This window comes from Aotus nancymaae, unplaced genomic scaffold (genome assembly GCF_030222135.1).
Source record: "Aotus nancymaae isolate 86718 unplaced genomic scaffold, 86718_ANA_hifiasm-v0.15.2.pri h1tg000062l, whole genome shotgun sequence".
Classification (NCBI taxonomy): domain Eukaryota; kingdom Metazoa; phylum Chordata; class Mammalia; order Primates; family Aotidae; genus Aotus; species Aotus nancymaae.
The window spans coordinates 31,807,560-31,819,518 of NW_026988476.1; the positions used below are offsets into that span (position 1 = coordinate 31,807,560).

General features: G+C 41.6%; 1 protein-coding gene across 2 annotated transcripts in view; it reads right to left on the reverse strand.

The window, feature by feature from the left end:
• VPS39 (VPS39 subunit of HOPS complex) overlaps nucleotides 1-11,959 on the reverse strand; it is a 61,239-nt gene that overhangs the window by 34,099 nt on the left and 15,181 nt on the right. Inside the window, exons 2-8 of one of the 2 annotated variants that reach the window (XM_012442318.2) lie at nucleotides 11,294-11,359; nucleotides 5,494-5,526; nucleotides 4,931-4,995; nucleotides 4,546-4,588; nucleotides 2,567-2,661; nucleotides 912-1,010; nucleotides 398-490 (exon numbers count right to left, since the gene is read on the reverse strand). In XM_012442318.2, coding sequence (XP_012297741.1) covers nucleotides 398-490; nucleotides 912-1,010; nucleotides 2,567-2,661; nucleotides 4,546-4,588; nucleotides 4,931-4,995; nucleotides 5,494-5,526; nucleotides 11,294-11,359 — 494 coding nt within the window. The remainder of the gene's footprint in view (nucleotides 1-397; nucleotides 491-911; nucleotides 1,011-2,566; nucleotides 2,662-4,545; nucleotides 4,589-4,930; nucleotides 4,996-5,493; nucleotides 5,527-11,293; nucleotides 11,360-11,959) is intronic. The other variant, XM_012442319.2, reaches the window with a different exon arrangement.

Here is an 11,959-nt window from a genome sequence, read left to right on the forward strand (position 1 = left end):
ATGGGTGGATCACAAGGTCAAGAGATCAAGACCATCCTGGCCAACACAGTGAAACCCGTCTCTACTAAAAATACAAAAATTAGCTGGGTGTGATGGCGTGCGCCTGTAGTCCCAGCTACTCGGGAGGCTGAGGCAGGAGACCTGCTTGAAGCCGGGAGGCGGAGGTTGCAGTGAGCCAAGATTGCGCCACTGCACTCCAGCCTGGCGCCTGATGAAAGAGCAAGATTCTGTCTCGAAAAAAAAAAAAAATGCTGAGCATGAAAGATAACTACACATATAAATAACAAATCCTGTTATGCCAAAAGCTCTACTTAAAGTGGCCTCTTGACCTGGAGTTTAAAGTACAAAATCATCTTCCCCAAGATAAACTAATGATATTTGTAAAATAATGTTTTACCCTTATTAGGTAGTAGTCTCTCTTGAAACCCACACAAATAGAATTTTCACACCACGCCATGGACTTGGGCACATCTGGTACACTAAAGTCCCCCTGAAAAAAGACAGAAAGAGTCCGAATGAAATAAATATATATTTTTAAATCATGACTTTCCTGTTATTCTGCAACCTCCATTCTGCAAAACAACCCTCACCTTCATCTGGCACAATTCTCCAGGCACAAGGCTAGCAAAACTACCCTTAATGAAAATACAAGTCCTTGAATTGGACAAAGTACATTTGGAAAAGGTGAAAACTCACTTTGAAATAAACCAATCTAAAGAACACTGTAGAATCACACTACAAGTGGGCATCAATAAGCTCTCATGCACTTCATACCAGAGTATTCATCTGTTCAAAATGACAAGACTGGAACCTGGAACTTCATTAAAACAGAACAAGAAGTCTTCCAAGCTGGCGGCCAACTACTGCAGCAGCTCCTACCCAACCCATGGACCAAGGAACAGTGGACTTACCTGCAATTCATGAAATTCCCTGTCCTTCCAGAAATAGAGCTGCAGCTTCTTTTTCACTGCCACACACATCCGCAACACCTCCTCACCAGTCTCTGTATGCTGGGAGAAGACACGCAGAGCAAATGAAAATACGATGACTCTCCCTAACTGAGTGATAACTAAATTAGAGATTGTCTACCTTGAAATGGCTACTAATCTGAAAATTCCCTGTAACACAGTCATGCTGCCAGGAAAGTTGAGCAGAAGAACACCATTCTCTAAGTTGCGCTAAGAAACAAGTGACTGAGCAACACTTCCTCCCCAAGGGCTGCCAACCAAAGACCACAGCACCAGCAAATCACATGGACATTCACAATTCAGAGGAGAAAATCCTGGGGCAGTCCTTCCCCTGTATAACTCCTCCCTCCTTTTGACCTTTAAATGTTTCTTGCTCATGGCTGTCAACACATGCTGGGTCTGGGGTAACCATGTGCCAGTAACATCAACCCCACCTTTAAGTCTTTAAAGAGCAAGGAAAAGAATATTCCTAAGCATAAAATGATGCAGTGTCAATGTAGAACATAAATGCTAAAAGATGATGAGTTGAGTAGGGGGTGAGGCAGATTCTGAAGAATGCAAAAATGATAAATTGGCAAAAATAAAGAGCGATGTCTTTTCTGAACAATGAAAAGTCCCTAATGATAAAGACCACAGTGATCTGTTTAGAACAAGAGTCCACTTAATGTCTTATCGTTATCTTTATGATACTGTTACAGTCTTGCTTTCCCAATAACAGTTTGTCTAGGACAAGTGTTTTTGTCCTTGGTTAGCTGCATCTTGCCAATAGCAGTAGATTCTCATTAACCCACACACAGAGAATGCAAACACTTCAACTTCACACTATGCACCAACAGAGAAATTTCTCTAATACAATTAAATATTCTCTTTGGGCCCGGCGCAGTGGCTCACACCTGTAATCCTAACACTATGGGAGGCCAGGCAGGCGGATCACCTGAGGTGAGGAGTTTGAGACCAACCTGGCCAACATGATAAAACCCCGTCTCTAATTTTAAAAATACAAAAAATAGGCCGGGCGCGGTGGCTCAAGCCTGTAATCCCAGCACTTTGGGAGGCCGAGGCGGGTGGATCACTAGGTCAAGAGATCGAGACCATCCTGGTCAACACGGTGAAACCCCGTCTCTACTAATACAAAAAATTAGCTGGGCATGGTGGCGCGTGCCTGTAATCCCAGCTACTCAGGAGGCTGAGGCAGGAGAATTGCCTGAACCCGGGAGGCGGAGGTTGCGGTGAGCCGAGATAGCGCCATTGCACTCCAGCCTGGGTAACGAGAGCGAAACTCCGTCTCAAAAAAAAAAAAAAAAATACAAAAAATAGTGGATGTGGTGGTACACGCCCGAAGTCCCAGCTACATGGGAGGCTGAGGCAAGAGAATCACTTGAACCCAAGAGGCAGAGGTTGCAGTGAGCTGAGATCGTGCCACTATACTCTAGCCTGGGCGACAGAACGAGACTCTATTTAAGAAAAAAAAATTCTCTTTGGAGTCTCTGTTGGGTATGGATCATCAACGTCATTCCTCCCATCTAATGGTAGGAATGATGTAGGAAAGACTGTATTGATTAAAGCATAAAGCCAAATTTCATCTTGGGTAAACTTACCTGGAGGTCACATGTAAACAGTGATGCTCCTTTTGCCTTTGAAACCGTAGTGATTTGTTGAAATGTCAATAGGTCATGGACATAAATGTTATTTTCTGTTTGGGAGGAAGTAAAACATCACTGTGATCATAATTCTCTAGTATAGCCACTACCCAGGCAAACAAAGTAACTGTGTTAACATATAGAAAAAGCAAATGGTAGATGTTGAAGATGTTCCTTCAGTTTCACTAAGATGATTAATTCTGAGCTATCACCAGTACAAAGCATTTAAGAGGTCATTTGATCTTCTAAACTTGGATATTTTCTTCCTTAAAAATTTGAGCCTGGCCAGGCATGGTGGCTCACACCTGTCATCCCTGCACTTTGAGAGGCTGAGATGGGCGCATTACTTGAGGTCAGGAGTTCGAGACCAGTCTGGGCATCATGGTGAAACCCAGTCTCTACTAAAAATACAAAAATTAGCTGGGCATGATGGTGGGTGCATGTAATCCCAGCTACTCAGAAGGCTGAAGCAGGAGAATCCTTTGACCCCAGGGAGCATAAGTTGCAGTGAGCCAAGACTGTACCACTGCACTCCAGCCTGGGAGACAGAACAAGACTCTGTCCCAATTAAAAAAAAAAAAAAAAAAAAAAAAAAAAAGTAAAGGCAATCTTTCACTTCCAAAGCACTCTTTCTTTTTTTGAGGCAGGGTCTCACTCTGTTGCCCAGGATAGACTGCATCAACAAAAAGGGCGTGATCTCGGCTCACTACATCCTTGACTTCCTTGAGGTCCTCCTACTTCACTCTCCTGAGTAGCTAGGACTACAGGCATGCACCACTACACCTGGCTAATTCTGTTTATTTTTTGTGGAGATGAAGTCTCCCTATGTTGCCCAGGCTAGCCTCAAAACTCCTGGACTCAAGCGATCCTCCCACCTCAGCCTCCCAAAGTGGTGGGATTACTGGTGTGAGCCACTGCGCCCTGTCCAAAGCACTCTTATACTCTGTCAATCTCAAGTCTGAAATTTTATGATGCAGTATTTGTATAAGAAATGGCTTTCAAAGCTACTTACATTAGGAGGCTCCACTTAGAAAAGGGAAATCCCCTGTGGATTTCGTACTAACCCATGGCAAGGATTTCTTTCCTAGCAAAGCAATCAAAATAATCATTTTATCCAGGCCTCATATCTAGTTTTAGTCACGAGGATTAAGTTACCTCAGATATTTATCTGTGGACCTAGGAACGACATTTAAAATGATTTTACTCTTTGGGCCCCAGGCTCAAAAGCACAGAGTGTAAGGTCAGCTTTTAGTCCCCTGCCTGTCAAGAAAAGGCCTCACTGGCTGCCTTCCACAAAACCACAGTTTTTCACATGAGGTCCTCAACAGTGTGGCCCTGTTCTGTCTCTTAGCTGATATCCTGCCACTCTCCACCGCATGTCCTTAGTCTGGCCAAAATAAACAATTTGCCACAAACTGCCACATCTCAGGGCCTTTGTTCTAGTTATTCCCTGTGTTTGTGATACGCTGCTGACCTCTCTTCCTACTGAAATTCTAGTTATCTACTAGAAAATATAGACCCTCCCATTACCAAGATTCCACAACACTTTTTATAAATTTTCACTGTAACTTACCACATTGTATTGTGATGACTTTCTGTCATTTGGTCTTCATAATCAGAGTGTAAGTCTCAAAGATAGCAACCATGTCTCATTGAATTTGGTATCCTCAATATCTAGTCCAGACTTTGCATAGAATAGGCTCAGTAAGTATTTGATCAATGAATGAATGAATGAATAAAGTGAGACTCCTTGGAGAGCAGAGTTCGAGTTTATGGGGGATGCTGCTGCCTTTATTACCCATGTACCCTGTTATACCAGGATTGGAACATGTCAGTTCACTGTTAAGTAACCACTATCAAATTAACCATGAAAGGGTTAATTAGGTCAGAGCTTTTCTTTTTAGATGCATGAATACAAATGCAACTCCTTTTCTTACCTAACAAGCTGACCAGAATCTTAAACTGGGAAACCACATGGATCTGGAAAATAGCAAATCATTAGACCCAATTAAACATTTCTGACAAGGTTTAGCAACTGTTCATTCAATAACAGTATTAAAAAGGGACCACAGAGCCTATCCAGTTACGGGGATCTGACTTTTTTTTTGTGCATTATAATTTCTGTGACTATAATATCTTCTTGTGAGAGAGGATCTCAGGAACTTGATACATGGGCAGGTCAAAGAGAAGAAGATTCAAAGAGTTAATAAATGGAAGGTCAAAGAGGATTCAAATAATTAATAAATAACATTACCAAAATTCTGGTTTGACGGGATCTCATATAAGTCAAATATTCTTATAAGGACTGCCACCACTGCTTACCTGCTGAATCTTTTTGGAGAAGTTCTTATTGGATTTCTCTAGTGTCACTTCAAACCTGTTGCAACCTATGGAAAAGAAATAAATACTAGTAGTTCCAAATACGGGGAAATATATAAAAACCACTACTAGAAAAATACTGCTCCATACTGTCTCCTACATAAATCTTAAGAAGTTCCTAAAAGACTAAAAGTCAGAGATCTAAATAGCCAGCTGTCTTACAAGCAATGTAAGATGCTTTCAACTCCAATTTTAGAGCAGAATATTTCATGCATCTTCACTCGGCATCAGCAGAAAGGATCACACAAAGTTTACTGAAGCTGCAAGGTACTTGTGAGTCTGAACATCTTATCTTGCAAAATCAGTACCTTGGCAAAGTGTTCCACAGGAAAGGTGTAAGAGGTAATAGTCAAATATTAAAGCCCAAGCCTGAAACCCAGCCCAAAGCATCCTTAGGTCTAGACCAACTAATTTCCAGCAACTACCCTAAGTCCTGTATCATGGAGACAGAGCAAACACTCGAACCCATCTCCAGAGCTAAAGCAATTTAATGCATCTACACTTACTGCCACTTTCAGGTGATGCTACATCTGCTGGCACTGTTACAAAAAAAGGGGAAGAAAGTTACATACCATAAAAACACGTGAATTCAGCCTTGCTGGGGATGACAAAAATATTCAGCCTCAAAAGTCACCAAAGAGTCAAAAAGAGAATAATTCTCATCATCATTAGAGCAGCTATCATTAAGCAATAACTACATGCCAGGTTCTGGGTTTAAAACTTTATATTATTTTTTCTGTAAACTCACAACTACTCCCAAGAAGTAGGTATTATTATTCCAAGTTCCTATTTGAGGGGCCTCAGAGTTAGAGCAGTTAGGTAGCAGCCAGTGAGAAAGGCTCCAAGCAAACCCAGGCTGACTCTAAAGCCTGTACTCTGAGCCCAGACTCTGCTACCTGCCTTCTATTTCATGGAAAGGATGCTCGCACTGCTGACCTGGGTTGCTCCCCACAGCTAGCTCTGCCCTTGCCCTCTGGAAATCAGGGAGACTCTCGGAGGCAGCCGTGAGAACTCATGCCACCAAAGCTGCTCTTATTTCTTCCATGTGCCCCTCAAACTTTTTTGTCTCAAAATCTTGATAATCTTAAAAATTTCTGAGGACCTCAAAGAACTTTTATGTAGGTTATATACATGAATATTTACATGTTAGAAATTTAAATACATACATATAAAAACATGTATGTATTTAAAAATAACAATAATAACCCCATAAGTAAGACACCACATCTGCTTCTGCATTGAATCTGTTTTGACAATTTAATTTGTTTTGGCTGAAGTATATGACAAAAAAATCTGTCCTCATATGGATATATAGTTGAAAAGAGAAAAGATTTAATAGATTTTTCAGATAATGTGGATCTTCTTTTTTTTTTTTTTTGGAAGACGGAGTCTCACTCTGTCACCCAGGCTGGAGTGCAGTGGCTTGATCTTGGCTTACTTCAACCTCCGCCTCCCGGGTTCAAGAGATTCTCCTGTCTGAGCCTCCCAAACAGCTGGGACTACAGATGCCTGCCACCATACCCAGCTAATTTTTTTATTTCTAATAGAGACGGAGTTTCACCATTTTGGCCAGGCTGGTCTCAAACTACTGACCTTGTGATCCGCCCGCCTTGGTCTCCCAAAGTGCTGGGATTACCAGTGTGAGCCACCAGGCCCAGCTTGGACCTTCTTCTTTGATATTACACCAACACTTGACAAATGTAGTTTCTTTTAAAGTGAAATCACACACCTATCAGTGAACTTTTCATATTCTGTCACGTCAAAATCCATTGGTCTACCAATGTATCTTCTACTCACACATGATTTTAAAACTTCATGCATTGGTCACCTGGAAATACTGGTTCACTGAGTTATGCAGATTTTCCAAATTGTTGTTACATTTCATTACAGATGTTAAAAAATGACACTATTATCACCCCCAATCTCATCAGAAAAAATCTTTAATTATGGAGAAGCTGTCACACTCAGGGGAGTGAACACAAGTTTTTCACAATTCTAATTTTTTTCTTGAAAGCTCTCACTTTATCATTCATAACAAACAGTGCCAGTTGTTTACCTTAAAGTAACAGATTCCCTTTGTTCATTAAAAAAAAAAAAATCTGCCAAATATCCAAATGGTCTGAAAAACCCACAACGTGTCAATCATTCTTTCAAGCAAAAACAATACTCCATGAAAAAAGTAGGCAGTTTAGCTCATAACTCAATCGCACAAGCACTTTTCCCTCGAGATAGCCATCAGACTTCACACCTTATCACACAGCAAAAGCGCTTTGTATGTACTTTCCATTATATCACAAGAGATTACTAAAAAGATGTGCTGCCCAAAGTCAAAATACAATAAAAATAATAACTTTTACTGCCTAACAAAAGACATTCTTAAGTGAAACTAGCTTTAGAAAAACAAAAACTGGCCAGGTGTGCAGGTGCAGTGGTTTAAAGAAACAAAAACTGGCTGGGAGCAGAGGCTTGCGCCTGTGATCCCAGCACTTTGGGAGGCCTAGAGGTGGGTGGATCACCTGAGGTCAGGAATTCGAGACCAGCATGGCCAACATGGTGAAATTCTGTCTCTACTAAAAATACAAAAATTAGCTGGGTGTGGTGGAGGGTACCTGTAATCCCAGTTACTCAGGAGGCTGAGGCATAAGAATTGCTTGAACTCAGGATGTGGAGGTTGCAGTGAGTTGAGATCATGCCACTACACTCCATCTTAGATAAGAGTGAAACTCCATCTCAAAAAGAAAAAAGAAAAAAAAACCCCATCACTTGAGGAAAGGAGTTTGAGACCACCCTGGGCAGTGAGAGATACCTCATCTTTACAAGAAGTAAAAAAATTATCTGGGCATGCTGGCATGTGCCTGTGGTCCTAGCTGCTTGATAGGCTGAGGCGGAAGGATCGCCTGTGCCCAGGAGTTGTAGGTTACAGTGAGCCACGACTGCACCACAGCACTATAGTCTGAGTGAGAGTGAGACCACCTCAAAAAAAAAAAAAAAAAGCCCACTGTAAGCACATGGTGAGAATAACACAATGACTATCAGTGCAGTTTGTTTTTTTTTCTTTTTTTTTTTAAACAAGTCTCTGTTTGAAGTTAGGTACCACTATTCCAATTTGGGTTCAGTGGCTAACCAGTTTTAATTACCATTCCTTTTGCACCATCATTGTAAATGTCAATACAGTGGAAAAAAACGAAATGTTTTCGTGTTTCTGCAAACTTGGTTTTGTCCTTGTAGGTCCTCTGAAAGGGTCTTGGGGATCCCCAGGGGTCTAGAGACCACACTTTGAGGACACTGCTCTAGGGTGACAGCACAACTGAAATAAACCTAGAGTGGTAAAGGCTTCATACATGAACTAATCTAACCACTGTCAGTTCAAGATAAGAGTAGACTGGGCTGGCCACAGTGGCTCACACCTGTAATCCCAGCACTTTGGGAGGCTGAGGCGGGCAGATCACTTGAGGTCAGGAGTTCCAGACCCGCCTGGCCAACATTGTGAAATCCCGTCTCCACTAAAAATATAAAAATTAGCTGGGCATGGTGGCATGCACCTGTAGTCCCAGAATTTTGGGAGGCTGAGGTGGGCAGATCACTGGAGCCTAGGAATTCAAGTCCAGCCTGGGCAATCTGGCGAAACCCCATCTCTATAAAAGATACAAAAATGGGTTGGGCGTGGTGGTGTGTGCCTGTGGTCCCAGCTACTTGGGAGGCTGAGGTGGGAGGAGGCTGAGGTTGTAGTGAGCCAAGATAGTGCCACTGCACTCCAGCCTAGGTGACAGAGCAAGACCCTGTCTCAAAAAATAAAGAAGAATGAAGCCTAGAGATGTCTTCTGAGCTCCAGGGAAATGACTCAAATCAGATCAGAGCCTATAATCCCTAGCCCTAATCTTTTCTTGACACTATTATCCCCTCCCTTTCCTCAGAAAGACAGTCTACGTATAGACCAATTTAGGTTTCAAATATCTCAAATCTAGAAACCAAATTAGCCCTAGAACTGATTCACACAAGTCCAGGTCTATTTCTGGCCCCCACCAGGCCAGAGCTGGGCCAGAACTAATCTGTTCACCAAGAGTATAAGGAAAAATGACATTTCTTAAAGAGAAGTTTAAATCAGAGTTTGATTTCCTAACTGTCTATATTCAAGCTACCCATGGAGAAGTTGAGGCCCAGGAACATTAACTAATTTGTCAAAGTAGACATGATAAAATGATCACAGGGCAAGGAATAGTCGCCACCAGGGTTCCAAGCCAGATGAACACTAATGTTACCAGTTTAGGTCTATACTGTGTTCAAAGACTTCATTTATAAAGTCTTGTTGTCAATTTCTGATCACCACTTACATCTGAAACCAAAGTAGTCAAAAAATAGTTGTTGAATGCTGAATAAGTATTTTAAATTTTAAAATTAAAATGAGCTTAATTTTAAAATTATAGACCAGGCAAATATCACAGAATGCAAATATTCTGGCTCTGAGAACTAAAACAAAATTTTTTTTTCAGACAAGGTCTGTTGCTGAGACTGGAGTGCGATGTTGTGATCATAGCTCCCTGCAGCCTCAACCTCCTGGGCTCAAGCAATCCTCTCGCCTCAGCCTCCAAAGCAGCTGGAAATATAAGCATGTGCCATCACATCCAGCTAATTTTTTGAAGAGAGGGTGTTGCTATGTTGCCCAGGCTGGTCTCGAACTCTTGGCCTCAATCATTCCTCCTACTTCAGTCTCCCAAAGTGCTGGGATTATGGAGATGAGCCACTTGGACTGATCGAGAATTAAAAATTTAAAACAAAGATCAACAATGTACTACCGGAGGCCAAACTGAGGCCTTTGCATGTTTTTGTAAATAAAGTTTTATTGGAATATAGCTACACCCATTCTCATTACATATTGCCTACAACTGCTTTCATGTTACAATGGCAGAGTCAAGTAATTACACTGCAAAGCCTAAAATATTTGTTCTTTGGACCTTTTCAGAACAAGTTTGCTGACCCCTGATTTAGAGCACAGTTGAAAACTCAGAAATGAAATAAATTCTCTATTTTGTTCTCTGGTTTCTTTTCTTACCCAGCTGTAGAAACTGACCAGCGAACCTTCCTCTTTCCCGAGTGCACTGGTAAGGTACTTTTTCCCCCAATGTTACCCTTGCTCCAGGTTCCAAAAGAGAATTCTATTTACCTTAAGCAATCTCTTAAGCTATTTACCAGAGAAATATATATGAAAGGGTACGAAGATAACTGCAGATTTCTGTAGAGTGGCTCCAGAGCATAATACGTAAACACATCTATTCTCCATAAATAGAGCACAGAAACAAAAACAGGGAAGGGTAGTGACGTACTTTTTGCCCCAGTAAAAAACACTCTTGGGCCAGGTATGGTGGCTCATGCCTATAATCCCAGCACTTTGGGAGACCGAGGTGGGTGGATCACAAGGTCAGGAGATCAAGACCATCCTGGCCAACATGGTGAAACCCCGTCTCTCCTAAAAATACAAAAGCTAGCTGGGTGTGGTAGTGGGCACCTGTAATCCCAGCTACTGGGGTGGCTGGGGCCAGAGAACCACTTGAACCAGGGAGTCGGAGGTTGCAGTGAGCTGAGATTGCACCACTGTACTCCAGACTGGCAACAGAGCTAGACGCTGTCTCAAAAAAAAAACAAAAACAGAAAACCATTCTTTAACAGAATAAATTTCAAATACTTTTATTATTACCCTACATTACTGACGGTCACATTTGTTTAGAACTTGAGTTTTCAAAGTTTCTTCAAGCCTATTAGCCCATTATTGTATTCCCCCCAACAACTTTGTGAGACAGAGTTTATTAAAAAACTGAAGTTGGAAAGAACCTGCTTACAGTCACACAGCCGGGAGAAGTGCAGCTGAATGCAAACCCTGGTCCTCTCTTCCTGGTCTACCCCTCATAACCCAACAAGATCTTTTAAATCAATGTTTCCTAATTTTTTTCCTACCACCACACCATATATACAGGAATCTTATTCCTATTAGTAGTATTTCTTATTACTGGTAGTGAATCTCTAAGAAAAGAGGAGGAAATCAACTGCCTCCTCTTTTCTTAGAGACTCACTACCAGTAGTAAGCAATTTAGTAATAAGTAAACCAGTAATTCAGCCTCACCTCCCAGAAGTAGGTAGGGCAATTCAGTCTGGAGGGGGAAACCCTATGCATTCTCATGTCTTCTCTCCATTTTCTCATCGTGCTCTCTATAACCTTTGATCTCTCTTTTAATGGTCTAGGAATCACTGATTTCACAGTTGTATGCTAGCTGACTATTAAAACTTATTTTTGCATGAGCAACGTGCACTTACCAACATCCTTCCGAATTCTATAGAGAAGAAGATGTCCTTGTTTGGTTCCCACAAGAAGCCATTCCTCTGGAAAAGAAAACAGCTTTGAGAAAGGTCGATCAGCTTGAGTACAACCCTATTTCTTTAGTTGGGGCTTGTAATCAGAAATCAATGTGTCAAGAAAAGGAGTTGCTTTTGATAGTAGGTGTTTTGCAAGCTAAGGAATGTGTTTTTCTTTTAGAAATTTTTTTTTATTATTATACTTTAAGTTCTAGGGTACATGTGCAGATCGTGTAGGATTGTTACATTAAGTATACACATGACACAGTGGTTTGCTGCATCCAGCCCCGTGTCATCTACATTAGGTATTTCTCGTAATGTTATCCCTCTCCAATCCTCCCAGCCCCTGCTATCCTTCCACTACCCCCCACATCACCCAACAGGCCCCAGTGTGTGATGTTCCCTTCCCTGTGTCCATGTGTTCTCATTGTTCAACACCCACTTATGAGTGAGAACATGCAGTGTTTGGTTTTCTGTTCTTGTGCCAGTTTACTGAGAATGATGGTTTCCAGCTTCATCCATGTCCCTGCAAAGAACATAAACTCATCCTTATTTATGGCTGCATAGTATTCCATGGTGTATATGTGCCACATTCTTTATCCAGTCTATAATTGATGGGCATTTGGG